Source organism: Neltuma alba, unplaced genomic scaffold (assembly GCF_004799145.2).
Source record: "Neltuma alba isolate B1F8T4 unplaced genomic scaffold, ASM479914v2 tig00011970_pilon, whole genome shotgun sequence".
In the NCBI taxonomy this organism is placed as follows: Eukaryota; Viridiplantae; Streptophyta; class Magnoliopsida; order Fabales; family Fabaceae; genus Neltuma; species Neltuma alba.
Genome location: NW_021636545.1, coordinates 224,185 through 250,613, shown reverse-complemented (window position 1 = coordinate 250,613; position 26,429 = coordinate 224,185). Strand labels below are relative to the sequence as shown.

Genomic DNA, 26,429 nt, shown 5'->3' with positions numbered 1-26,429 from the left:
TATATATATATATGTATAAATATGTTGACAGAGAAGGAATACATTGTTTTTGAGTTTGATGTGCAAACAAAGATGGTGCAATGTAGAGGATGAGGCATTAAATGTTAAAGATAAGGGAGCATAAGACGAGGATATATCAGAGAAGCTTGTGGCTGCCGTCCCGACAACGATGGATATGACTACAGCCTCTGGTGTATGGATTAACAGGCTTCCTTAGTAGGTGTCGTCTATGTAAAGCTTGGATTTGGAAACCAGCTGCATCATTGATGGCCGCTTCTTCATAATAATGCAAGCCTTTTTCTTCTTCTTCTTCACCAGCAACCACCTTACTGTTCATCACTGATATTGACAGTACCACCGCCACACATAGCACCAATCCCTTTATTGTTTTTGACATTGCCATGTTATATCTATATCTATATATATATATCCCTCTCTCTCTCTAGAGCCAATCCGGCTTTCTTATGTTCCTGCAATATGCTTGTGATCTCACTCTACGGCCGTCTATACCTATATATACCCACACGTTTTGTCTATTTCAGGACATCTAGTCTGTTATTGCCTTGTAATTAACTCCCTTCCCAGCTTAGAGTGACTATTTTATGACTTGGTCACCCGTAAACTCCTTTTTTTTTTTTGGTTCACTTCCAAACAAATCAGACAGATACATTAATTATACATACAGAGGGGGCAAAAAAACAGACTAACAAACAAATCTCTATAAATAACCACAACAAATTAACAACAGTCGGGTTAAGAAATATGCAGAAAAGAAGGTAAAAAGAATAGATTTTCCCATGCGTTTATTCTAATCCCATATTTTAAGCTTAAACTTTTTTTAGGATGACAACAAACTCAAGAGATGGATGTAATTCCTTAATTAAGTGGAATATATATATATATAAATATTCTCTTCTCCATCAAAGTACGGCGTCAGTAAACTGGCCCACTCTTTATATCCAGACAGTTCTCTATTTTGTTAATCATGAGCACCAAAAATATATAACAAGTGTCCAATTTTTTTTTTTAAAAATTACAATGTCATCTAATTTGCAACGAAAAATCAATAAGGATTTCAATTTCATTTGCCAAACGAGATATTATAATCTTCACTCTTCAACAGGGAAATCAGAGATTTCATTGAATAACTAGAATCAAGGGCAAATTGGCGAAAATGAACAGGGGAGTGTGACCAAAGTTTTGACGAAAAATTAGCATGACTTAAGGGGTCTCTGGTTTCCTCAAAAAAAAAAAAAAGTTTCATGCACTTTGAAATAAAACTTCTCTCACATGTTTACTTCATATACTGTAAAATTATTTTTAAAATCTTAATTTGATTATTGGAGCTGATGTGGACTAACCTCCAAGAGGCATAATGGGCAACGAACAGCTGGGGGCCATGCATTCACATAAAAGCCCATTTCCTAACCCCCGCCCTCTTTGACCAAAAAATTGACATTCGGCGCTCCGGTCTTTTTGTCCGTAAAGATATTTTCCTTTTCCCTTTTTTTTCCCCGTCTTATTTCTTGTCCGGAAAGTTAAACTGTTAAACCCTACAAAAAGAGGGAAGCTTAAGTCCTGAACTCTTCTCCACGCATTCTCACTTGCGATTGCCCGCCAGCTATAAATGTAATCTCCTCGTCTATTGCATTATCGCCTTGTTCATTTCGTTTCTGGTATGTTATTTCTAGGTGGCATGATGCTCTTAGACTGGATTAAATTCTTATCATTCGCTTTTAATGTCTTTTGTGTGCCGAGAAAATACGGAGGAATTAAGGAATTATCTTGCCCGTGAGGCTTGTCTCTTTAGAAATTGCATTGTTAAATACTGATCGTGTGGTTTTTTTCTTCTTTTATGAAATCTTTCATATATTGATTCTGTCTACATTTCAGTGATGCCATTCTGACTCTTCTAAATCTTAGCCCTCTTCAACTAGGAAAATGAATTTCGGGAACTTGAAGGTTCCAAACATTCCAGGTGGTGGTGCATCCTCCGCACTGCTCAAGCTGGGGATTTTTGGTGGGCTTGGCCTGTATGCAGCCGCCAACAGTCTTTACAATGTTGAAGGAGGGCATCGGGCTATTGTCTTCAACCGGGTGCTTGGTGTCAAAGAGAAGGTCATTGTTTGGTATCTAATTATTTTCTTTCGTAGAAATATGATTATTTTTGCAGATTACACCGTGTGTTAATCTGGAAAATGCATTGTGTGATTGCATTTGCATTAGGTAAAATTGTCAGTACGCTGAAAAGGATATGACTAGTGTCCGTCCGGCCATTCAAGATGCTAAATCCACTACTCAAGGTGGTTCAGTAAAGGATAGTCTGCATTATATTAGCCCTACAATGCTGCTAAATTCTGTCACCTGGATGAGAATGTCTATACTTGTTACTAACTTACTATCACTGTTGTTTGGCATCCTTCAAAAGAGAATTATATCTTCTCCTTTGATTTCGATTAATTCTGGTCCTGAATAAATTTATTTTTGTCCTTTAACTTCTGGCTGTTGTCCCTAAGGAAGTTCAAATCCCTGTCGTCATGTAGGTCTATCCTGAAGGGACTCATTTTATGATTCCGTGGTTTGAAAGGCCAGTCATCTATGATGTCCGTGCTCGGCCTCATCTCATTGAGAGTACATCTGGGAGTCGTGATCTCCAGATGGTAATTGCTCCTAACTAAAGCTTGTCATGAAATTTAAATTTGAAAAATGAAATGTTCACAACTCTTACTTCTGAACCCTTTCGCTAGAAAGAATTCCAATCTTCATTATCACACCATGAACAAAATTGAGTTTTTTTAGCCTTTTTATTGTCTTGTTTTAATATCTAATGTAACTTGCTTTTCTCTTGGTTTAGCCCGTTTGCACCTGCTTGATGTCCTTAAACTTACTTTAATTAGGCGTCCTGTACTTCTGTTTCCATTCAACGTGATCCTATGAATGATAGAAAAATAGAACTTTTATTACTTAGTATTTGCTAGCTAATCTGTTTGGTTTCTGGAAAATTGATTTTGATATTTCATATTTCGAGAAATTTGTATTCTTGTTTACCATGTTAGTGTGATTGTCATTTTGTCGCACAGGTGAGAATTGGGCTTCGAGTCCTTACCCGTCCTACACCAAATGAATTACCTTCAATTTACCGGACGCTTGGTGAAAATTATAATGAAAGAGTTTTACCTTCTATCATACATGAAACTTTGAAAGCCGTGGTAGCACGATACAATGCCAGCCAACTGATTACTCAGAGAGAGGTATGACTGTGCAAACTATGATTTGGCTGATAAGCATGCTAGTTATCGAGATTTTTCAACTTTGTTGCAGTCTCAGAATACCATTAGTTATTCGCTTTGTCATTCGCTGTAATTAGCATTTTAACTACATACTGCGTAGTGATTAGTCAATGACAGTATTCTGCTTAAATTTTACTGGTCTAACATGTTTTATATTTTATATGGACATTGATTATTTCTGGTTTGGCACTTTGGTAAATTGAAGAAATGTTATCTTTAGGTTTGTCTTCTTATCAATCTTTCTGTGCTGCTTGCAAAGCGAAATTAAAAAATTCTCTTCAATGAAAAGAAGGAAAATGTTATATTTAGGTTTGTCTTGTTATCAATCTTTCTGTGCTGCTTGCAAAGTGAAATTCAAAAATCCGCTTCAATGAAAACAAGGAAGTATATTGAGTGAGTTTGTTCTTTGAAGGCTGTTAGTAGGGAAATCAGGAATGTTCTGAAAGGGAGGGCAGCCAACTTCAATATTGAGCTTGATGATGTGTCAATTACCTCTTTGACCTTTGGCAAGGAGTTCACAGCTGCAATTGAAGCCAAGCAGATTGCTGCACAAGAAGCTGAGAGGGCAAAATTTATTGTGGAAAAAGCTGAACAGGACAAGAAAGGCGCTGTAATCAGAGCACAGGTGAGACTAGGAATTTTGAGTACTCTGAATCATATGCACCCACCCCTTTGAATTAAGTTGCTGCCATCTGCCTTCCACAATGGCACAATTTTGCTTACTTTTTATATTCTTTTTATATTAGTTCAGCCTACTCATCTTAGATGCCTTTAATAACCAGGGTGAGGCAAAAAGTGCCCAGTTGATCGGTCAAGCTATCGCCAACAATCCGGCTTTTGTCACGCTGAGGAAGATAGAAGCTGCAAGAGAGATCGCACATACTATTTCAAATGCAGCAAACAAGGTGTACTTGAATTCCGATGATCTGCTGCTGAATCTTCAAGAGTTGAATTTGGAACCAAAGAAAAACTGAGCACCTCCGTAGCAAATTGGAATGTAGTCGATCTAATGGACGGTTCAATAGTTCAATAAGGAGGCTCTGGGAATCAGTTTAGCCAGAGATTATTTTTTTCCAAAAAATGCATAAAAGATGGAAACTTCTGCATTGTTGGACATGCTAAAGTAAATTGGCGGGCATGCTGCATTAATCATGCCGCCGTTGGTAAGAAAAATTTTGAATTTTTCCAACTCTTTTTGGCAAGTACTTCTTTCTTCTTGTCCGCTTTTGATCAGATGGAAATACCAACGAAACTACTTGGGAAAATTATTCTGAAAGTGTTCCCGCCCCGCAAAATGTCAGTGAATGAACCCCCGTGTTCCAAATCGACTGCCTGATTCCATATATATACACTATGCATATACACACACCACTAGTAACAAATTTTCACATGTTAAGAAATATATAAAATTTATAAAAAATTTTAATTTTATCCTTATTGAAGTTTTGTTCATTTCTATGTTCATAAATCATTTTTACATCTCTATTCTTTCTTTCTTTCTTTTTTAAATGAGAATTAAATAAAAGTAAAATTTTAAAACCAGCATTAAATATATTATAAATAATTTACAATTAAAATCAAAATTTTGCTTTACAAGTGAGTTGCGTTTAAAACCAGAGTGATGTGTGTGTATGCACATTCTTGGTCGTTACAAATTGTCGTTTATTTATAAATATATGGAGGAGCGCGTGACTGTGGGCGACCCCAGGCTTCGGCCGCGTTCTTTTGAATAAAGAAAATGGCGTCCATCCTATTTCTATGTGCTGTTGCTTGAACAGTTGGATGCAAAATGAGTTTTTATTTGGTCAAAAGTTTCGGGTTCTGGCGGGGCAACGACACAAAATTCCTAACTTCGCATGATTGTGGCGGTGGGTCATATATATAATTCCGATATTCTTAGATTCATTTGCTGAATGTGATTCCCATCTAAAAAGCCAAAAAGGCCGCATTAGAGTTGTCTTTCAATGCATAATTTACTAGATTGTGATTCACACACCCACGCAAGTACGTCACCCATGATCGTGGAATTTAAACAAGTCGCATGAACATTGGCTCATTGCCAATTTCCTTTGAAGTTTGGTTCTTGGAGCACGTCACGTGTTAACGTACGAATCAGTAAGATTAGGTACCATGAACGAAGACTGACGCATTTTAATATACTCTTCCCATTCCTAATATTGGATCTAATTTACTGAGTTGATTTTGGTTCTAAATATAAAATTTATTTTTCATATTTATCAATTTTCTTAAATTATCTCTGTGGATATTCCCTCAACCACAATCAAGTAAAAAAGAGAAGGAGGATGTTAAGGAGGATGATCATAATATTTTAGGAAAAACATGTTATATTTCTTATAATTAACTAACTTATCTAACTTCCTTAATCTAGTTAAATAAGTCTTAACACTGGAGGAGTACTAAATATTTGTAGGCGAGCCGAAAATAAAACGATGGAATTCCGTGAGCGATGGGATAAAGCCATGACCTATCCTTGATCGGGTGCTAAAGGATAAAATGGAATTTATGAGGAGATGGTGTGCTTGGACAATGAACATGCATAAACATGGCTTTTGTCGGCTACTATTAGCATTATTATGACTTTTAACGAGGCATTATTGTCTTCTTCGATCCAAACGATGCAGCCTCTTAAGGCTTAGCTTCATTGAACTTGGCAAGTTTTAGCTTTGAAATCGAATCATCACTTCATAAAAAATAAAAACATTCTTAAGAAAAAGAATTGTGCAGGAAGCATTTACTACTCACCAAGGGCGGCAGGGCACACATCAGACCCTATGCAACGCAACCAACACAACGGGGGGCCGTAGCTGTGAAGTAGTGAGGCTTTGATTTTGAAGAGGGGGAATGGATGAATGAATGATGAATGAGACGTGGCGGCGATGATTGGATGGGCGCAACAGGCGGGGAGAGGAGCGCGAAACAGGGGATGATAGGGACTGATAAGAGAAACACGTAGGCAGGCGGGAGATGACGTCATGGATGCGGTTGGAGAGGGGATTACGTGGAGGAAGACGACAGGGGAGGGGTTGGTTGGCGGCATCGGAGGGGTGACGTTATAAGGAGTTAATACAGCATTATCCGTCACACGTGGCGGGCCCTCTCTTCTGACGTTACACCACACGCCTTCTGATGTCGGACTATGAGTGAGTTCAACGTTGCTCACATGCTCCTCCTCTCCTTCCCCTTACGCTCCCTTCCCCCCCTCCTCGTTTTCCTCGTATAGTAACTCCTTTTCCTCTCAATTCTTTTCTGATCGACACTGTAAATTCCGTTCTATTGTAAAATTCAATTTTCTTTTTGCCAGAATAAAATTTAATTTTTTTTTATCTCATGCATTGCTAATTTCTTTCCCATTATATTCATTAGGGCATTTCTATTTGTGATCATTAATTTGGCCCCTTCTCTCCCCCAGCCCATTCGTCCATCACCGTCACGTTTACTTAGCGCTCGGGAACGTGATATAATTATTTATGTATTACTAATATTAATATTAATATTAATATTAATATTAATATTGGGAAACACGAGACGAGCCAGGGAAATGGAAAGCGGTCAAGTGGGGCGCCGTCCAAACAAAAACGTTCACAATAAAAGCAGATCAGAGGGGAAGTGACCCAACCACAAACGTCAGCCACACCCCCTTGTTACGACCAAATCGCCACACCCTCTTGTTAAGACCAAATCCCACACCGCGTCTTCTCTTCTTCTCTCACATCTCCCCAATTTCCCCTTTTCTCCACGGTCCACACACATATATAAATACACACACTGGCTTTCTCTTTCTCATCCTACCATTTCCAACTCATTGTATTGATTGATTTGATCTTTCTCATATTCTCTCACGCACACACGATGCAGGAAGCGATTCCCTACAGGACGACATTCCATCACTCTCTGATCACCCACAGTCCCTCCCCTGCTTCCCCCAGGCGCGACGGAATGGTGGCTAAGATGGTCGCCGACAACGCCGTGATTGTCGTCGGGAGGAGTGGCTGCTGCATGTGCCACGTCGTCAAACGGCTTCTCCTGGGGCTGGGCGTGAACCCTGCGGTTTATGATGTGGAGGAGAAGGATGAGGTGGGTGTTCGTACAGAACTCGAGGCATTGATTCATGGGAGGGATAAAGATGAGAAGGTGCTTCATTTTCCGGCGGTGTTCATAGGGGGAAAATTGTTCGGGGGGTTGGATCGTCTCATGGCCACCCATATTTCCGGTGATTTGATTCCCATTCTGAAAAAAGCTGGCGCCTTGTGGCTCTGATACCTTTATTTGTCAAGCAGGTTAACGCTCGTCTCCCCGCCCCCTCTCTGTTTCGGAAATTGTAAAGAACGGGAAGAAAAAGCAAAAAAGAAAAATGATTAATTTCCTGTATTAAAGAAATGGGCAGTAGCACCGAATATTATGATATGACAGGCAAGAGATGGAATGTTTTTACTCCGTGATTCTCTCTCTGTTTTTCCTTTGCGTTCGCAGGGTTCCATGTTTATACTTTATCCATCAGAATCGAAAGTGAGGAAAATAAAACGAGCCTTCACGGAGACGTGAGTGAATTGTTATACATTAAATCCGACAAGGAACTAAATAATCACTAGGGTTGATCCATTATAATCATCGGCCGATCCCATTCAGGTTTCTTATACTAAAGAAAGGTCATCAAGAAATATGACAGATCTTGGCTGGTGCTGTGGTAGCAAAACAATTTTAATACGAGTATAAAGAATTTTGTTGCTCTGTTCATCAGTGGATTTTGGTGCTAATCCTTTATCTTCTTCCAGCAACCCTTCATAGCCCTGTTCCTCATCTTTCGCTCGCTTCATTGGCGGATTTTGAGATTTTAATTTTGTTTGATTTTTCTACACCAACTTGATCCAATTAAAACTCAAATGCAAGACTTAAAACAGCAGATTCATCTCTGTACCGGAGTGATTTGCACGCAATCATTGTTCAAATCTGTTTAACCAATGCACCTTTGTAGCAAAACAACAAATAATAGGATCCAGTCACTCTTAGTAATGCCCGCAATTAACATATCATTCTTCATTACTCTCTCTCATGTTTTACCCCTTTTTAAACAGTACTCACTTGATGTTGCAAAATGTGCTAATAGCCAATGTGTTCTTTTTACACGAATCAAAAACACACCAAGCGAGATCCAAATTCGGTTTCATTCATACGCAACTGAAAAAAAGGATTAGTGGGCTACATAAAAGTTTGATTCAGGTGGTAAAATTAATTAATGTGGACTAATAGATAGATAGTACTACCTCCGGTCCTTAATATAAGATCCTGTTTAACTTTTAATTTGGTCTTAAATATAAGACCCCAATCCATTTTGTCTCTCATATTTATATATTTTATTCCAAAGTAACCCTTCTAACAATAATAGTTCTAGTCAATACATTTGATTAGTAAAGATATTGATAATACCTATTTAGGACAAATAACTAATTCAACTTACTTCTTTAATCTCCTCAAATTAGTCAACTGGCTCTTATAAATAGGACCGGAGGTAGTAATTAACTAGGTTCAACTTTTTCTGATGCATAAAAACACGTCAATTAGTTGCCTGACAAACTCAATTATTTTTATATATTTTTGGTATCTTTTATATGAGTTTTGTCAGCTTAATTAGTCCCTTTTTGTCTTAATTGATTTAATTTATTTTATTTTGAATTATTATTTTATAGGGGCAAAATTGTCATATTTTGATTTAATTGTGAGTAATTGGTTTTTTTAGGACAATTAATGTTACCTTATTTTTGAATTTTGTTGGCAGGTTTTTAGAAGATTTAAAAATAAAAATAAAAATAAAAAAAATGAAAAAAAAAGAAAGAAAAAATAATAATAATAAAAGGGGGAGCAAAACGCAACGTTTTGCCCCCCAACCTAATATCTAATAATTGAATCTTCATCACGGGGAGGGACGCAAGCGAACTGGAGGCGGCGAAGCTGACCAGCGGAAAAACAGAAGACGCCGAACGGAAATAAGAATACACACACGAGCTGAGCGACGGACCTGGAAAAGAACAGAGGAGACGCAACACGCTGAGGCAGAGGACGCAAGCGTCGCTGAAATAAAAACACGCACACGAGCTCGACGGCGACGAAGCAGGGAGCTGACGGCGTGAACAGTATTTTTCCATGGCAAACCGCAACAAAATTCTGAATATGGCATTCCTTATGGCAATCCGTGGCTAAGGTCCCATAATTCTCTAATTCAACAATAATGGCAGGAGCTTGGATCATCAAAAGGGAGTTTAGTTACTTTAACTTCCTGTCTAATAATTGTTTAACAATTCCTAAGTCTTAGGATAGTTATTCTAATTATTAGAAAATTTTGTATTGTTAAATCTGATTATCTATGGAAATTATTGTGGCTGGATTATTGTTTAACATTTGACATTGGGCTGTTTATAGCTTTGATTTCAATTATGATGTTGTGGTTATGACATTTGTATTGATTTTGGAGTTAATATATTGTGATTTTCTAAGGTGGCTTGGAATCTTGGATCATATTGTCTCTTGTTAGCTTTAAGTCTATTGTTGTGGATTTAAGAATTTAATTAAGCATTGGTTTTTAGTATCCTTAATTTCATTTTACTATTCTGGTTGCAGTTAGTAATTTGAATTTTAGAAAAATATTTTGTGACAACTCGAGGTGGCTCGGTTGTTGGATCAAAAGCTTAATTATAATTCTTAATTCATTGTTTTTAACTCCCACATCTTTTAGAGTGATGATTGCCTGCGTTGTTGAATTGGAGGATTGATTTTTATCAGTGTTATCTGTGTGTCTCATTTTCATTTCTTTAATCTCCATTCATTTTAATCACTTTTATATAAAAACAAAAAAAAGTATTTTAATTTCAATTTGATTCGTAGTATTTAATTAACAGCTTTTCAAAATCAAAAATCTCTTTTTATAGTTTAGGTTACTTGCATTCATTTACTAGGGTTTAATTTCGTTTTCGGCTCCTCAAAGTGAAACGACCCGAGTTTTGCAATATATTGCATTAATTCGGTTAATTTTTGGAGTAACCCCAAAACGACAATTAAGGGCAGTTCAACTTCATTACCATATGTGATGGGTATGAGCTGCCTTTCATTTTGCCAAAATTATATATCACCTACTCCGTAACCTTTTTTTTTTTAATTATTATTTAAAAAAAGGATATTTACTTATCATATTCACCTCTTTACTCAAAAGTTCCTTTTACGGTTCTTTTCTAAGACTTTGCTTAAAAACCGGGCTTCAATAACTTTACTTGATAGTGTGTGTGTTAAAAAAATACTCCTAGGACCTAATTGAAAAACTGACCATAGTCCTATGTGTACAACCGACATATGTTTATTGTATAACGGTCTTATATTTAGAGTTAGAGAAGTATTATTTTTCTTAAATTAACTTTATTGGTATTCGCTCAATAATAATCAAAGAAATTTAGGACGGTCATGTTAAATAATTTAACTAATATTCTTAATCTACTCAAATTAATTAATTAGGTTCTATATTAATGAGCAAAAAACTAATAATTTCAAAATGACCCATGTGATCTCTTGGTTTATTCCAAAATCCAGATGATTAAATCAAACTCACGTGCTTTGTTTGTTTTTTCATTTATATATTTATTTCTATTTTTTCGTACCAACCAAAATAAGTGGGCATTGTTACGGAAAAATGACTGTCTATAACTTTTTGATTACGAAAACGGAAGAAAAACGTGAAAGAAAAACATTATCAAAATATAACTCCTTCAAAACTTCTTCTCTACTTTTCAGTTTTCTGCGCCTTATTTATTGCTTTATTCCATAAGATGACTCCCAGAATTCTCGCCTCCTTTCAATTTCCTTCCCGTTAGTCTATTCACAGCATTTAATTAAAACATGCTCAAATTTATTGCTAATTTTTTTTAACCGGCGTTTTATAGGCCAGATTTTATCGGTTTAAACATGCTATTAAAAAATTTTAAAAATATTTAATTCAAGTTTTAAAATTGAACTAAAAAGACTTCTTCTTCCCCCCCCCTCCCGGGGTTACTCGCAAGGAAGTCTGTATGATAGTATTTCATGAGAAATGTTCGCATGGCGTTGGAAAACTGCAAAACCGATGGGCCTGAAATTTTGGGCCGAATATTGAACTGGCCCAAGAGTAAACGGCCCATACTTTTATCCTCCTTCATTCATTTATGGGTCCCATCACACTCGGTGTCAATCGCTTGAATTATTCACGGCCTTCGTCGGTCCAATTCCGAAATGTTGACTCTAAAATAAAAATAAATTTGATCTCTTGCAACCAATCAACAGGAGTTAGGTCTAGCGAAAAAAGCTAGTCCTTCACAAGATAGTGAATTAAGGTTCAAATTTCTGTTGGGATAAGTACTCACATTTAGTGCCTGACAGTAAGGATACCTATGTTTTAGGGGGAAAAAAGATTGATCTCCTGCAATCATATACAAATGTCAGCTAAATATTGCTAAGTAACCCGTGATGGGTAGTAATAATAAAATGTGATTTATTTATATTTTAGATGTCCCTCAGTGACAACATATGGGGCGTCTGGGTTAGCTAAACGAACTTTTACGCAGTACAAATGACTGTTTTTGGGATCTCTTCATGAGAAATTCTAATTGAGAGATTTTTTTCAAAGGAAAAATCACATTATTTATTTTCTTGTGTGTAATTATTAATTAGAATGTTCTAACAACAAAATGATTAGATTTGTTTATGAGGCCTCTGGTTATTTTCCACCTTTAATTAGAGTTGCATGTATATATATAATTCTTCGTCTATACATGCATATATCTCTTTCAAACCCAAGTATTCATCCATCGTTAATGTGGGGTACTTTTGTTGAGAAGAAACAAATAATTAATTGATTTTATTTACAAGAAAAAGGCACCACAGATTTAGGCAAGCAAGAAGGAAGATAACAAATGTCACTTTTTACGGCCATGACATTGCATTGATTGGGACAATACATATAAATATATAATGTACGAAAAGAAGTGTGCGATATTAACGAAAGCACAGGATATGAATGGTGGAAGTGGAAGCTGGGCCTCCTTTGTCTTTGAATATAATTCCGTCCCATGGGGAAGGAGTTAGCTAGGGTTTTGAAAATCTGTCATATTGCTGCAAAATTATTTGGCAATAATTGAGAAGAAGGAGCTGACAATCATATCCCCAGCGGATCGTATCAAATTCAAACCTTTGGCTTCTCTTCTTTTATTTCCATAGTGGAGCATTTTGAGTGCTCACTATGACCTTCCTCGCAACAGAAAGCAAGAACAGATAGCGACTCTCATCTTTTAATTTGATTACCATAGGGCATGATCTTGGTCATTTGAAAATAAACAAATATATTAAGCTTCTGATTTGGGCATTATTTGGTTTGTATCTCTCTCTCTCTCTCTCTTCTTTTTTAATTTGCATGGATGGTCCCTCCCTGTTTAAAGGCATAGATGTATGAATAAAAATAAAATAAGGGGGAAGGCCTGCCTCCAAAAGGAAGCTAATAAGAGAGAAGTGGATGCTTTTGAGTCATGCTTTTCAAAGCTAAAAGGAGAAACCCTCATAGTGTTGTTAAATATATGTATATGTATATGAGAAAGATGATGGCAATATCATAATCGGTTAATGTAAGGCATAGTGGTAATCTATTCTTTTCCCATGCCACCCCACAGTGCTTTGCCTCTTCACCCTCCAAACTCCCTTCTCATTAACACTTCATCAATATCCATTCCCATAAACAATCTATTTCATATATAGGCTTTGTTAATTTTTGTCGGGGTTGTTTTATTTAAATAATGGAAATCATTTTCCTTTTAATTACTACAGCAAATTGTCAGCCACCATCTTACCACTAACAGGGTTATCCATAATAGGCCAACATCATTTTCACAACTCATTATGTTGCACCTAAAACCTCGTCATTACATTTGATCCGATCCTAAACTCATTTTGAAAGTGAAATAGAAGTTAACAACTTTGAAATTTAAAAACGCTCAAGCCAGAAATCCAACTTTTATTTTGGCCAGCTTTGAATTTGGACCTTCTCTAAATATCAGTAAGCTATATACAGCTCAAAGCTCAAAAATGAATTTTGATAGCTGAGTTATGCTTAACTTTAAGCCTCGTATTTTATCACTTGAAAATGTTAACCATGTCACATAAGTCTGTCAACTAAAAGCTATCATTAGAGAGTCTTTATGTAGGCGTGATTTACTTTGTAGGAGCACTGTAGAAAATGAAACCACCAATAACAACATGCCTTTTGAAGAGAAGAAGAAAGAATACTATTTGGCTTTCATTGATATTCTGTTTTCCAATGGACGTACGTGAAGCTAGAGAGAGAGGTTGGTGGGGAGTTCAAAAAAAAAAAAAATTGAAAGTTGAAGGGGCCTTGAAAGTTGAAGCCATTGGGAGGAGTGCTGGGAGGGAGGGGTTAGAGAGAATATTCTAAGGCCACCAAAGTTCAACAGCTAAACTCCAAAGATTTATCTTAAACAATGTCCTCAAATCAAAAAACATCATTAGATTATGATTAAGGATCTGCCATTGTTGCAGGCAAAAGTCAGCCCACAAGGTGACGACTCCCACACTTCCAAATATTCACTGCCTTTGTCAGCTCCCTGTCTTTTAACCTTTTCCTCTTCAAACTCACCCTCACATTATACCAATTATGCCATTTCCAAGGTACTGTGAATTCAAAGTAAATTGGTCCTGCATGGACATATGCCTTGAGAATCACATTTTAAGGTCAATCACACTTTCTTTCCTCCTCTTTTTCTTCTTCTGGTGGTTAGAAACAAGATACTCGATCTTCATATCCTCTGAAATATTGCTAAAATACTGAAATACTCCCACGCCCCCATATACCTTATAATTTGATTAGGATCATATGATGATTGATGAGAAGCTAGGAAGATGCGTGAGGCTTTATTTCAAAAACTTCTCTTGCATTTTCTTTTTGCAATCAAAGTTGTGGTGAATATGCGATCTTCCTCTACCAAATATCTTAATACATCCATTTGTAAATGGAAGCTAAACATTTCCATACAGAACCTTGGGATCTTTTTAAAGTTACATGAAAGTAAATAGACGTACGTGAAAGATAGATGTGATAGAAAAAGCTACAAAGTGAAATAATTTTTTTTTGGCCGGCTACAAAGCGAAATATCTACCAAACCCACCAAAAATGATAATAAAAAGGCACTTACTTTAAGTTCATAGTCCAATCAATCAAGGTCTGTCAATATTGGCCTTTCTACCGGTGTTAATTATATATAAATCCAGGAATTCAGGACTTATCAGAATTACATCATCGTAAGACATGATGTGATGACAGTAATATAAGAAACAATAATAAGAACAAAGAAACAAATAGTTTGATAGGCACATATAATTAAAAGTCAAGTGGGGCAAGCGATCCAGCCAATATATGAGACATGCCATGTTGTCATCTGGACGATTATTCCCTTTTCTGTGTTTTTCGTCGTTTCCTGTGGAATTACCTTCATTGACAGTTTGGATAGTGCATGGGCACACGTGCATGGCTGTTTTCCAAGAGTGTCAAAGTAATTTACAGCTAGCCATCTCGTCTTAGTAATTTGTAATTTAATTACATATAGGCCTCTTCCCCTTGAATAATCCAATATAGAGGGCATGCATGCATTTCACAACATTTCTGGCTTACTAGCAGCAATCTTCTTTGGACACTTCCACTTTTAATAGATAGGTTCAAAATAGGTCCCATTTCCCCACTTTTGCGCGTAAAATGTGCGTTGAAGAAGGAGTTTGTGATTCTTTCTGACTATACACTATTTGTAAATGGAAGCTAAACATTTCCATACAGAACTTGGGATCTTTTAAAGTTACATGAAAGTAAATAGACGTACGTGAAAGATAGATGTGATAGAAAAAGCTACAAAGTGAAATAATTTTTTTTTGGCCGGCTACAAAGCGAAATATCTACCAACCCACCAAAAATTGATAATAAAAGGCACTTACTTTAAGTTCATATTCTACACGGATATGGCTCAAAAATATAGTCCAATCAATCAAGGTCTGTCAATATTGGCCTTTACCGGTGTTAATTATATATAAATCCAGGAATTCAGGACTTATCAGAATTACATCATCGTAAACATGATGTGATGACAGTAATATAAGACAAACAATAATAAGAACAAAGAAACAAATAGTTTGATAGGCACATATAATTAAAAGTCAAGTGGGGCAAGCGATCCAGCCAATATTATGAGACATGCCATGTTGTCATCTGGACGATTATTCCCTTTTCTGTGTTGTTTCGTCGTTTCCTGTGGAATTACCTTCATTGACAGTTTGGATAGTGCATGGGCACACGTGCATGGCTGTTTTCCAAGAGTGTCAAAGTAATTTACAGCTAGCCATCTCGTCTTAGTAATTTGTAATTTAATTACATATAGGCCTCTTCCCCTTGAATAATCCAATATAGAGGGCATGCATGCATTTCACAACATTTCTGGCTTACTAGCAGCAATCTTCTTTGGACACTTCCACTTTTAATAGATAGGTTCAAAATAGGTCCCATTTCCCCACTTTTGCGCGTAAAATGTGCGTTGAAGAAGGAGTTTGTGATTCTTTCTGACTATATACACTTTGTATTATGTTGCTAGCAACAAATCGATTTTGCAGAGGGTGGAGTGTGGTGTGTGTGTGCGATATAATACGTCGTTGGGCATAATTTGCATTTAAAAAACATTAGTGGGGTTACTTACCAATAAGTAATTATAAATGACCAAATCTATGAAAGGAAATAATGAACAGAAAAACGGTGATTGGACGAGAAAGGATTAGAAAAATAACAAAACAAAAAGGAACAATTATGGGATAATCATTAATTCCTAATGGAGATGAACTTTTTATTTTTCCGACCTCATCATATGGTCATGATACACCTTTGCTTCATCTTCTTCCTCTCCTCTCTGCTATCTTTTCTGGGGGGTCGTATTTCCCTCCCTTTTCTAATTCCTAGTCTTTACACCCACTATCTCTTTCTCTTTTCTATATCTTTCTCTCTCTACTTTAATTTAACTTTCCCTGCCTGCTATAGCATCTTATAGTTTTATTTTATTCCAACTCTCGCAGAGATCCCATCTTGCATATATCAACTCAGTTTGTGCTGTTTAGGGTTCGAACCATAAATAAGAAGCTTGCCCATCCTCTCGGTTCGTCTCATAATTCATTGTTGCTCACTAGGACTCCTTCTCTCACTTTACCCAGCTTTAAGTGTTTCTGGGTTCCTTCTAAACAGAGTCAAACTCCAGAAAAAATATAGCTTGAGATGCTTCTGCAACAAAAGATGGATGAAGCAGAAATTTCAAGTGGTTTTTCTCATCAGAACCCAACTGATCATCTTGAATCCAGTAATAATATTGTTCCTCCAGTTTTGAAGAGGAAGAGAAACCTTCCAGGAAATCCAGGTAATAAGTTTAGTCTCTTTCTCTGTCTCTCTTTGATTAGCTTTCTATCAGAAGAGTGTGTGTGTGTATTCAAAAGTCAATTGTTCTTTCATAAAACACAATGATGATTTACCATGAGAATATTGTGATCACAGATCCTGAAGCAGAGGTCATAGCCTTGTCGCCGAAGACACTGATGGCCACCAACAGATTCTTGTGTGAAATATGTGGGAAGGGTTTCCAAAGGGATCAAAATCTTCAGCTCCATCGAAGAGGACACAATCTTCCATGGAAGCTGAAGCAGAGGACAAGCAAAGAACCGAAGAAGAGAGTGTATGTGTGCCCTGAAAAGACTTGTGTCCACCACGACCCTTCAAGGGCTCTGGGAGACTTAACAGGGATAAAGAAGCACTTTTGCAGAAAGCACGGAGAGAAGAAATGGAAGTGCGAGAAGTGTTCAAAGCGATACGCTGTCCAGTCAGACTGGAAAGCCCACTCTAAGACCTGTGGCACCAGAGAATACAAATGTGATTGTGGGACTGTCTTTTCACGGTAATAATTCCCTATACCTCTTGCTCATGATCAAGTCTGATTCTAGCGTGATACATCAATTCTGTGCAAAAAGTGGTAGCTTGTCTAGAATCATACAAGTTTACTCCTTTATTCCTGACGAAAATATAGTGCACCACAGTTCCTTCATGCAAACAAGTTAGATGAAAACAAAGACAAGATGATATCGTTGTCCCTAATTAACCCCCCCTTCTCTCTCTTTCTCTCTCTCTGGGGCCTGGTGCCCGAGGGATTGTGCGTATCTGGGTTGTTCCTGTCAATTTGGCTTTTAGCAGTAAATAGAGAAGGACTGTGAGAGCAGACGGAAATCTCGATAGAAGACAGACAAGTTTTTGATAAAGTTTCTTATCGTAGTTATTTCTTAATTATTTTGGAATGACTTAACCCTTGTTTCTTTTTTTAAGACTAACCTAGGTGTGACTCCCATAGGCTAATATTATTATTACAAGCTGGTCATTATGCCTGGTCTAGCAATAAGTAAATCACATTTGGAATCTTTTAATTGCACGCCTCTTTGGATATTTGGCTAGCTAGTTTGTGTTAGTTAAGGTTAATTTATGAAATTTGGTTGTGCAGGAGAGACAGTTTCATAACCCACAGGGCATTCTGCGATGCCTTAGCAGAAGAGACGGCAAGAGTGAATGCAGCATCTACAGTGAATAACTCCTTTCTGGGTTACAACATCATGGAAAATTCCCAAGGGCCTGCCATAAGCATGACCACACATTTTCCTTCCATTTTCAAGCCAATTTCAAACACTGGTGTTGAAACAAAGCATCAAGCACCTGGGGGACTATCCTGTGGATGGGTCCAGCTCAAACGCAAGGTCCTCGAGCTCATGACACAATGGCCAATACTTTGAACAATAATAACAGTAACATGTTTGAGATTCATCACCATCAACTTGGGTCAGTCACATCAGGATCAATACTATACGGGAACAACCCGCTTGTTTCGTGCTCAAATCCTCAGCTGAATTGGGTGTTTGGCGGTAATAATAAGAACGGTAGTCGTCATCATCAAGACCAGCTGATCAGTGTTCCTTCCTTGTACAGCTCCCAACATCAGCAATGCCATCAAACATCCTCGGCAAACATGTCTGCCACAGCTTTGTTGCAGAAAGCTGCTCAAATCGGGGCAACCTCAACCGACAGATCATTCCTGGGAACCTTAGGGTTGAAATGCAGCAACAGTCACGGACAGGAAGGGAACAAATTTTGTGGGATCTATGGTTCAGGTTCAGTACTCGTATCTAGCCTGGAAAGCGAGACAGAGAACCCAGCAAAACGCAGGAATATACAGCAGAAAGAAGAGAACAATAATGGAGGAGAGCAAACTAGGGATTTTCTGGGTGTGGGTATAGAATCCATTTGCCATGCCGCTCCAATCAACGGATGGATTTGAAGCATATATCAGAAGGCACTCCAGAATATTCCCAAACTGGATTGAAACACTAAATATGATATGATGCATGTGTAGCGATGGATAATGTGATATTCCATATGTAATTACTTGAAAGAGTAATATTGTTAAGTTTTTTGTTAACGTAATAATGAAGGGTTTGATGAGAGAGGGAAGGAGAGAGATGGATAAACGAGGAAGAAGAAAAAAGTGGAAGCATGAGAATGCATATTCTTTTGAATACTGAAAGGTGGCCCCTTTTACAAAGGTGGCGATTGTGGAGCAGTACAGGCAGCTTTTGGACTCCATTATTGCCCTCTCCAACGTAACCGGGCTCACCACAGATTTTTCAATGACCCACATACATACAAATAATTCTAATTCTATCGTACCCCAACTTCACAAGCCTTACGAATCAATATTACTGAGTTATTAAAATTAAATAAACCTAACGAGATAAAACTCAATTAGTATGAATGATTAAGAACCGATGAAAAAGACAAAAAGAAAAAGAAAAAGAAATGAGAATCCAGGCGTTGTGATTACTAATACTTTTTCTTTCTGCATAGAATATCACAAATTCCTTTTTTGGTTATATACACGCAAGTTTAGTAAATATTTTCGATTTTATATATATAGCGGTAACCATGTCAAGTGATTCCTTATTTTTGTGTTCAATCAACATACAAAAAGAGGATTTATAAAAAAACCTAGAATGATGAAATTTAATCCAGACGATATGAGAAAAATAAAAGAAAGAAGGGAAGAAAGTTTGAATTATATATGATTATATTAATATCTCTCTAGCAGAATTTGTCAGCTGCTAGCTTTCTTTAAAACTATCACCCCTTTCCTTTTTTTTTTTTTTTTTGAATTTATATTTTCGCGTTAGACAAGTACACCAAATATTCTCATGATACTCCAATTATGATGCAAAGAATGGTCTTACGTTTTAATCCTCGAATTTCTCTTAATTAGAATAATTAATATTCTGGCATGCTCAGTTGGGTTACATGAATCAGATTCAGAACGTACAAAAAGAGAAAAATGCATGTAAGAATGAAATTAAAGGGGAAAAGAAGGGAAAAGAATATAATGAGGCAATTTCTGCAGCCTTATTGCTGTACTAACTCTTTGATTTTGTTTTCACTTTAGGACGCATTATGACATGGTGAGTGGGACATGAGATTTATCAAACTGTTCGCCATTATAACCCCTTTTCTGATATATATATATATATATATATATATATATATATATGCACTCATTCTATCTTTCATGTCGAATTAATTTGAAAATTGATATTAGTCTTATATATAAGACCTATTTTATGTATTTATTAATTTTTTAAATTAGTCTTATTGATATTCTCTCAACAATAATCATGTAGAAGAGATAGTAAAAAAATTAAGAAATACTCCTTCGGTCCTTAATATAAGACCTATTTAACTAATTTGATTAGATTAAGAAAGTTAGGTAAGTTAGTTAATTATAAGAAATGTGACACGTTTTTCCTAAAAACACCACAATCATCTTTCTTAATATTTCCTCTTCCTCTTCTACTTGATTATGGTTAAAGGAGTATCTATAGGGGTAATTTAAAAAAATTGATAAATGTGATAAATAGGTCTTATATTTAGGAAAAATCAACTCAATAATTGGATCCTATATTAAAGACCGAAGGAGTATGATTAGGATGTTTTAGAAAAAATATATCATATTAACTAATTTAACTAATATTTTCAATCTACTTAAATTAATTAATTAAATTATATATTAAGGACCGGATGGTATATACTCAGAGTTTATCTAGAATAATGGCTCTGAATAAAATTATTGGTTAGGTCATACGATGATTGTCCATCAACACCAAAAAGCCTTTCTTCCCGTTTTGCGTTTTGGGTTCTTGTGGGTTATAATTTGACTCGTACAACCTCCACCCACCCTAATTAAATTCCAATAATTTATTACAATTAATTAACACTCATTTTGTTTTATTTATAAGTCACTTTTAACATGTTTTATACAAGTTAAGAAAAACTTTAAACTTCATTAATTGTCATTTAAAATACAATAACTTTGTAACTTTATTCCTATTTAATATATATTATACCTCATATAAATAAAGTCAACACAATAATAAATAAAGGGTAAAATTATATATTTATACAAAAAATTTCTCTTAGTGCCTTATAAATAAGACAAAAAAATGTCTTCTCTCTCTGCCTTATAAATAAAACCAGAGGAGTACTACTTTAACAATTTTATGATGCTATCAAAAGCCACAACACTAGCAACAGGGGTATGATCTAGGGAGTGATTAGTTTCTCATAATATAGCAAATTGATGTTTGAATTTCTGCTGAAAAATGTTCACACATTTAGTGTCCCAGGGGAGCCATTGACTCCAACTGCTGTCTATATACAATCCATACTAGATCTAACCAATTGCCTCGAAAGTGTTTCGAACAGAATTATCTTCAATAGGATCATACATGCATGTGCTTAGTGAGGAATTAAAAAAGCTGCAGCACTTCCTTTTCGAACAGAGAGTCTCTCCGTTTCTAATTTCTTCCTAATAATGTGTGTACCTTGTAAGTTATAGAGTTTGATAGATGAATTTTTATGTTGACAATAAAAAGATGGACTAAAACATAAAGGAAATATTTTATAGGATAAAATTGTAAAGGAGCCTATCCCATCCAGTCCCAGGCCCATATGGGCCCCATTTGGGCCACAACTCTGACTTGTGAAGCTGTTCAGCGTTTTGTGAAGAAAAATGATAAGAATGTGTTCCCAAAAACAAATGATAAGAATGGCCGCGGCGCGCATCTCTCTAACAAACAAAACAACCGCAGGTATCTGGATTTGCGTTTTCAGTGAAGTCGGTGATCGATCGGCTTTCTCTCTGCTTCCATATATTCTTACACGTCGACCTTTCAAACACTCTGTTTCCAGTTCCCACCATAGTCGTTTCTAGTTGAAGTTGCAGCCTTAAGCCAAAATCTTCATAATATAATTTGTGTACAGCATACATTATTGGATTTTCTAGCTGATAAATATGACATGTATATATCAATTCAAACTTCCAATTAAAAAGGAACATGCATATTACTGCTCAGAGTAAAAAGTCATGTTTGTACAGCTTGCTAGTTAGTTTTCACTTTTCAGTTTACCCACACTTTATGTTTCTCTGACACTGTACAAATCATGATGCAGACGACATCTTCAAAAGAAAAAAAATTAACATCAACCAAAAAAGGTCACGGCAACATCTGGATTCTCTTCCTCTTCCTCCTCCTCCTCACGCTGACTTCTCATTTTTCCTGATCAGATGAAGCAACATCTCTTTCTTTATTCTTGTCCACCTTTTCCCCTCCTAATTAACTAGACTTTTGGTTATTAACTTATTTCCTCCTTCTCTCTATGCATAATAATATTGTAATACTGTCGTATCATATGTGAAAATATGATCCCCTATATATGTTTCACACATTTCCCAGCTGCGACTTCCAGTACTACTTCAAGGTCAGGGAATATTGAAAGAAGAACCATCCTGGACAGGAAAATGGGAGATCACTTGAGAATTGCTAGACCTGTGTTGGTTCCCTTGGTCAAAGGACAAGAAAGAAGAACCGTAGAACTCAACAAACCCATTATTACTGCCCTTGTGATGATTATTGGCAGCCTCGTACATGGCCTGGGCTTTGAGTTTTGAAGGAGTGACTGGCTGATCTTTCATGAGCATGGAACCACATTGCCTGGGTTGTGTTTGATAGAAAACCTTGGACACCACTAACTCTCCTTCTTTCTCCTCTTCGTTGTAACCCAGGTGGTACTGGTGCATCACCCAGTTTGTCTTCTCGGGCTTCCTTTGCTTCCCATAGTTTGTGTAAAGCACCAGAATCTTCTTGTACCCTATTAGCTTCCCGCTCAGATACACTGGCCTCGTCTTGCCTGTCTTGTGCCAACGTGTCTCGCTGCCGTCCACGTCATCAGTATGTACCTTCCTCCTTTTCCTTGTTCCTGTCGTGTATGCTTTCGATGGCCTGTGAAAGAAATGGCGGACCAGACCATCTTTGCTTACTCCTGCAGTCAAAGCATATTCAAATTAATTAATGAACAACATTTTTAGCTTGTATCTATTCCACGTGATATATTAATATACATATATATATATATATATGGTTTGGTAGTCACTATTAGATGAATTATCATGAAGGGCTCTTTGACAATAATTGAGAAAAAAAGGTGGAAAAGTACAGAGGTTAGGTGCCTTGTAATAGCAAGGTTGGTTGCAAGGTTTTTATCCCAATATGGAGAGAGAGACATATGTTGTGGGAATAACAGGCGATTAAATGGTCACATCTTCTACACCATGGTGTTTATCAAGGAAAGCGATTCTTTCTCGTTTTCATTTTAACGCAAGTATAAGAACACCAACTTCAGATATGAGTAGCGTAGACCTCAGAAGGAAAAAGTATAAGCAGAGATAAAAAATTAATCACACCGAACACGGATTGTTTTCGGGAGTTTATTATATTTGATCACTCAATGACCTGGTGACTTTTGACGAGTATAGTAGATGTCATTCTTCCATAACTAGTGTTCATTCAACGAAAGCGCTTCTTTCTCTTGTTTTCATTTTCTCAAGTCTAGAAACCAACTTCTAACGAGCAATTCATTTAATAATAATGAAAAATATTTGTAAAGAACATGAGAGTATACGTAGTTCTAAGACTGAAAAAGTAAAAGGCGGAAATAAGCATGAATCACACAAGCATGGATTGTGGCTAGTTTGTAATTAATTGATTAATGACCTGGTAGCTTCTCAGGATGAGTATAGCAGATTCCATTCTCGCCTTCAAGAGTCGGGATGAACTCATCAATTAATGGATGAAGCTTATGAATATCAGGTCGAACTTTGGCTTCCAAATGTTCAAGAATCTCTTGATCTGTTGGATCAAACTTCACTCCAGCAGGCAGTCCAGGCAAGTCATGGATCCCAGCCTAACAAGTTGAATACATAAAGCTTATTACATCCAAAAAGAAAGCTATTTATCGAAAGAGAAATTAATAACTGATGAGATCATTCAACATTCACGCTACACAAAAAAACACAGAATAGGAATGATATATATGTGCGCGCGCGTTTATAACAAAGGATTTCTAAAATAGAGGAAGAACCTGTTCGTGGCATCTGATATGATGTCCACAGGAAGGGCATGTTGTAATTAAGCTGTCTTCGCGTTTCTCCACGATGATGTTGCTGTGACTATTTTCTGAGTCATTGCACTGAGTCATTTTCTCGTGATCTTCTAAATATCACACATTCCACTACTCTCTGGATCTGGAGCTATAAAAAATGGAAATAGAGAGAGAGGTAGCGAGAAAAAGAAGAGAATGATTAAGAGGACATAAAAGTAACAGTAGAGGGGACAAAAAGGGGAAACTTGCCTCTTATAAAGTTTGGCCCCCTCATGCTACTTCATGTTTAGGAGTGGGAAGGAATTAAATTCTCTCTCACTTTTAATCGCTTTAATTGCTTTGCATGAATCACGAAGTGACCTTCCCAACCTCCTTTGCTCTTACGAGAAAGAAGAGGGACGACACAGACACAGATAAAAGACCTAAAAACTAAACAAAGAATGAAACATTAAACAAATGAGCGACAGGGTTAGTTGCAGATATAGAGAATAAAGAAAAAGAAAATAATATAAGCTTGCTTTGATCTCAAGTTAAGTTGTGTGCGCTTTGTATATATATTTGTACGAAAACTTGTAGAAGAATAAATGTAGGTTTTTGTCCTTTGTTACTCTGACTAAAGGCAGCTTTAATGAATTTTCCGAAAAAACAAGACTTGCATCAGATTTTAACTTGAAAAGAAACAAATAAGATATGTGGAAGAGAGTTGAGTGGGATTGGGGCAACCTAATGTATAAAACGCAAGTCACAGAGTAAGAATTTAGGTCCCAAGTCACCCTGGAGTGTAGATAAAGCTAAACGATATAAATACCATAACTGATAATGAGAAAACATATATAGAAGAAGAGAAGGAAAAAAAATATTTAGGCCATATATGTTGAGCCAACCAGAAATTCCATTCCTTCACGTAGACTTTTCATGCATAGCAAGAAACCTCTTTTTCTCTCTCTTGTCGAGTTTATTTCGACAGTCCTGACCTTGATGTCAACAATGGTTCCACGCATATTATCTGTTGCCATATGGTAAAGGAAAACTTAATAATGTGTCAATACTAGGTGAAGGAAAGAGACAACATTTAATTAAGAACCAGAATCCCATATTTTCTTTTTTAATCTTCTTCTCCCTTCAGAACATCACCAAACTCTACACGATCTTCCCCATGCCACATGTATGCTTGATCTGTATATATCTACCAAAAAGATTTCGTAATGTCATGAGCTTCACCAAGTTCGGAATAAATCTGTCCCCACATTTCTATTTTTGGTTGCCCATTATTGTTGGGATTAATTTATTGCTGGTGGACATACATTTTTTTCATGCCCAGGCACATAGAAATAAAAATCAGCATTATCAAATGTTTATGAGTTTTTCTCATGTTCAGAAAAAAAGTATCTTCCCTGGAAAATATCCTATATATATATATATATATATATGTTACACAGCGATGCAACAATTTATTGAACATTATCATTTTATGAGAACAACATTAGTAGTATTTTCCAAACCTAAACTGACACATGAGAAGAGATGTTGAAAATGTATAATATTTTAGTAGCAATTACGAAGACAAAGCGTGCTTTAATTTCTATATATCTGTATAAATATAATGATCGACGCAGAAGAAGTATATAGATAATGTTTCACTCCACGTAAAAAATAAACTTACTAGTGAATGTATAGGCTGCTGGCAAAATTATATATTGCTATAAGGAGAACGTTGATCATGAATCATGGCTGGAGATGGGACCCATGCATAGAAGAGAGAGTGGTCCACTTTAATCCCCAAAGTTTATGATCTTGTGTGTTCTTCCTAGGAATGGAGATCGAACAACGTCCGTATGATGTAAAGGCACTGACTTATTTAAGGACAGGCTACTTAGGCCCCTATGACTTGCATCATCATATTATCAGCTGGAAAAAAGTGAAAAAGATGGGACAGTTCGAATACTCTTTTTGGCCTTTTTCCATTGTGTCCAAATTCTTCTCCTTTTTTCGCTTAAATTGCAATTAAAATTTCCGATGTGAGAATATGTCATTGATCATTGGAATTTTTTTCCTGAAAGACGTTAAAAACATATATAATGATTGATAAAACTTTGTAACAGTCTGGTCCCCAAAAAAAAAAACCTATGAAACAAAGTGAATTGTAAGATTGATAAATTAAAGTTGAAAGGCAGGTGTTGGATATAATTATAACTTTAGAGCGCGCATATATATATACACACACTGTTGATTGTAAATATAAGGCTTATTTATACTATAAAATAGGTTTTGTATTTAAGATCGGAATAGTATATATTCTATTCTATTGTATATATAACTATCAATTATCTCCCCAAAAATGGTGCCTTTACAAATGAACTATGTTGACTTCGGCTGGGAAGAAGTTATTTCGAGAATTTGTCTCCGCAGGACAAAATTGACGAAATCATAAATTAATAATGGGTTAAGGTGCACCCAACATCCCGAACTCAGTATCCTAAAATAATTTTCGGTGCATCCAG

The 26,429-nt window shown here is 36.4% G+C and overlaps 5 protein-coding genes across 10 annotated transcripts; 4 read left to right on the top strand and 1 right to left on the bottom strand.

The window, feature by feature from the left end:
• The first annotated feature begins 1,576 nt into the window (after positions 1 to 1,576).
• LOC114720215 (prohibitin-1, mitochondrial) lies at positions 1,577 to 4,479 on the top strand. Of its 4 annotated transcripts, none has more exons than XM_028905830.1 (6): positions 1,577 to 1,629; positions 1,924 to 2,118; positions 2,544 to 2,660; positions 3,081 to 3,251; positions 3,703 to 3,915; positions 4,073 to 4,479. In XM_028905830.1, the coding sequence occupies exons 2-6, from the start codon at positions 1,942 to 1,944 to the stop codon at positions 4,262 to 4,264; spliced, it is 870 nt and encodes a 289-aa protein (XP_028761663.1). In that variant the 5' UTR covers positions 1,577 to 1,629; positions 1,924 to 1,941; the 3' UTR covers positions 4,265 to 4,479. The 4 variants fall into 4 exon arrangements, with proteins under 4 accessions (XP_028761663.1, XP_028761664.1, XP_028761665.1 ...); XM_028905831.1 differs by lacking the exon at positions 1,577 to 1,629 and adding an exon at positions 1,662 to 1,676; XM_028905832.1 differs by lacking the exon at positions 1,577 to 1,629 and adding an exon at positions 2,227 to 2,303 and having other exon boundaries at positions 2,037 to 2,118.
• Positions 4,480 to 6,984: 2,505 nt separating this feature from the next.
• Positions 6,985 to 7,750, top strand: LOC114720243 (glutaredoxin-C9-like). The gene has a single exon (XM_028905872.1). The coding sequence runs from the start codon at positions 7,161 to 7,163 to the stop codon at positions 7,566 to 7,568; it is 408 nt and encodes a 135-aa protein (XP_028761705.1). The 5' UTR covers positions 6,985 to 7,160; the 3' UTR covers positions 7,569 to 7,750.
• Positions 7,751 to 16,399: 8,649 nt separating this feature from the next.
• Positions 16,400 to 18,113, top strand: LOC114720206 (zinc finger protein MAGPIE-like; the record flags this gene model as incomplete). Its single annotated transcript, XM_028905821.1, has 3 exons — positions 16,400 to 16,771; positions 16,906 to 17,302; positions 17,897 to 18,113. Coding segments are annotated over exons 1-3 (753 nt in total), but the record flags the coding sequence as incomplete, so codon positions are not given.
• A 15-nt stretch (positions 18,114 to 18,128) lies between these two features.
• LOC114720239 (zinc finger protein NUTCRACKER-like) lies at positions 18,129 to 18,865 on the top strand. Its single transcript, XM_028905867.1, has one exon. The coding sequence runs from the start codon at positions 18,167 to 18,169 to the stop codon at positions 18,722 to 18,724; it is 558 nt and encodes a 185-aa protein (XP_028761700.1). The 5' UTR covers positions 18,129 to 18,166; the 3' UTR covers positions 18,725 to 18,865.
• Positions 18,866 to 21,700: 2,835 nt separating this feature from the next.
• Positions 21,701 to 25,187, bottom strand: LOC114720209 (NAC domain-containing protein 73-like). 3 transcript variants are annotated; one of them, XM_028905825.1, is made up of 4 exons: positions 25,176 to 25,187; positions 23,908 to 24,070; positions 23,541 to 23,730; positions 21,701 to 22,809 (listed from the first exon to the last, which is right to left on the bottom strand). In XM_028905825.1, the coding sequence occupies exons 2-4, from the start codon at positions 24,022 to 24,024 to the stop codon at positions 22,250 to 22,252; spliced, it is 867 nt and encodes a 288-aa protein (XP_028761658.1). In that variant the 5' UTR covers positions 24,025 to 24,070; positions 25,176 to 25,187; the 3' UTR covers positions 21,701 to 22,249. The 3 variants fall into 3 exon arrangements, with proteins under 3 accessions (XP_028761658.1, XP_028761657.1, XP_028761656.1); XM_028905824.1 differs by lacking the exon at positions 25,176 to 25,187 and adding an exon at positions 24,178 to 24,351; XM_028905823.1 differs by lacking the exon at positions 25,176 to 25,187 and having other exon boundaries at positions 23,908 to 24,351.
• Positions 25,188 to 26,429: the final 1,242 nt, after the last annotated feature.

Bases quoted from the DNA above. Each gene is read 5' to 3' on its own strand.
- LOC114720239 (XM_028905867.1), top strand. From the start codon at position 18,167: ATGGCCAATACTTTGAACAATAATAACAGTAACATGTTTGAGATTCAT.
- LOC114720209 (XM_028905825.1), bottom strand. From the start codon at position 24,024: ATGACTCAGTGCAATGACTCAGAAAATAGTCACAGCAACATCATCGTG. The intron at 23,731-23,907 runs GTTCTTCCTCTA...TCAACTTGTTAG, and splicing joins ATATCAGATGCCACGAACAG to GCTGGGATCCATGACTTGCC. The intron at 22,810-23,540 runs GTCATTAATCAA...CTTTGACTGCAG, and splicing joins TCATCCTGAGAAGCTACCAG to GAGTAAGCAAAGATGGTCTG.
- LOC114720215 (XM_028905830.1), top strand. From the start codon at position 1,942: ATGAATTTCGGGAACTTGAAGGTTCCAAACATTCCAGGTGGTGGTGCA. The intron at 2,661-3,080 runs GTAATTGCTCCT...TTTGTCGCACAG, and splicing joins GGAGTCGTGATCTCCAGATG to GTGAGAATTGGGCTTCGAGT. The intron at 3,252-3,702 runs GTATGACTGTGC...TGTTCTTTGAAG, and splicing joins AACTGATTACTCAGAGAGAG to GCTGTTAGTAGGGAAATCAG.
- LOC114720243 (XM_028905872.1), top strand. From the start codon at position 7,161: ATGCAGGAAGCGATTCCCTACAGGACGACATTCCATCACTCTCTGATC.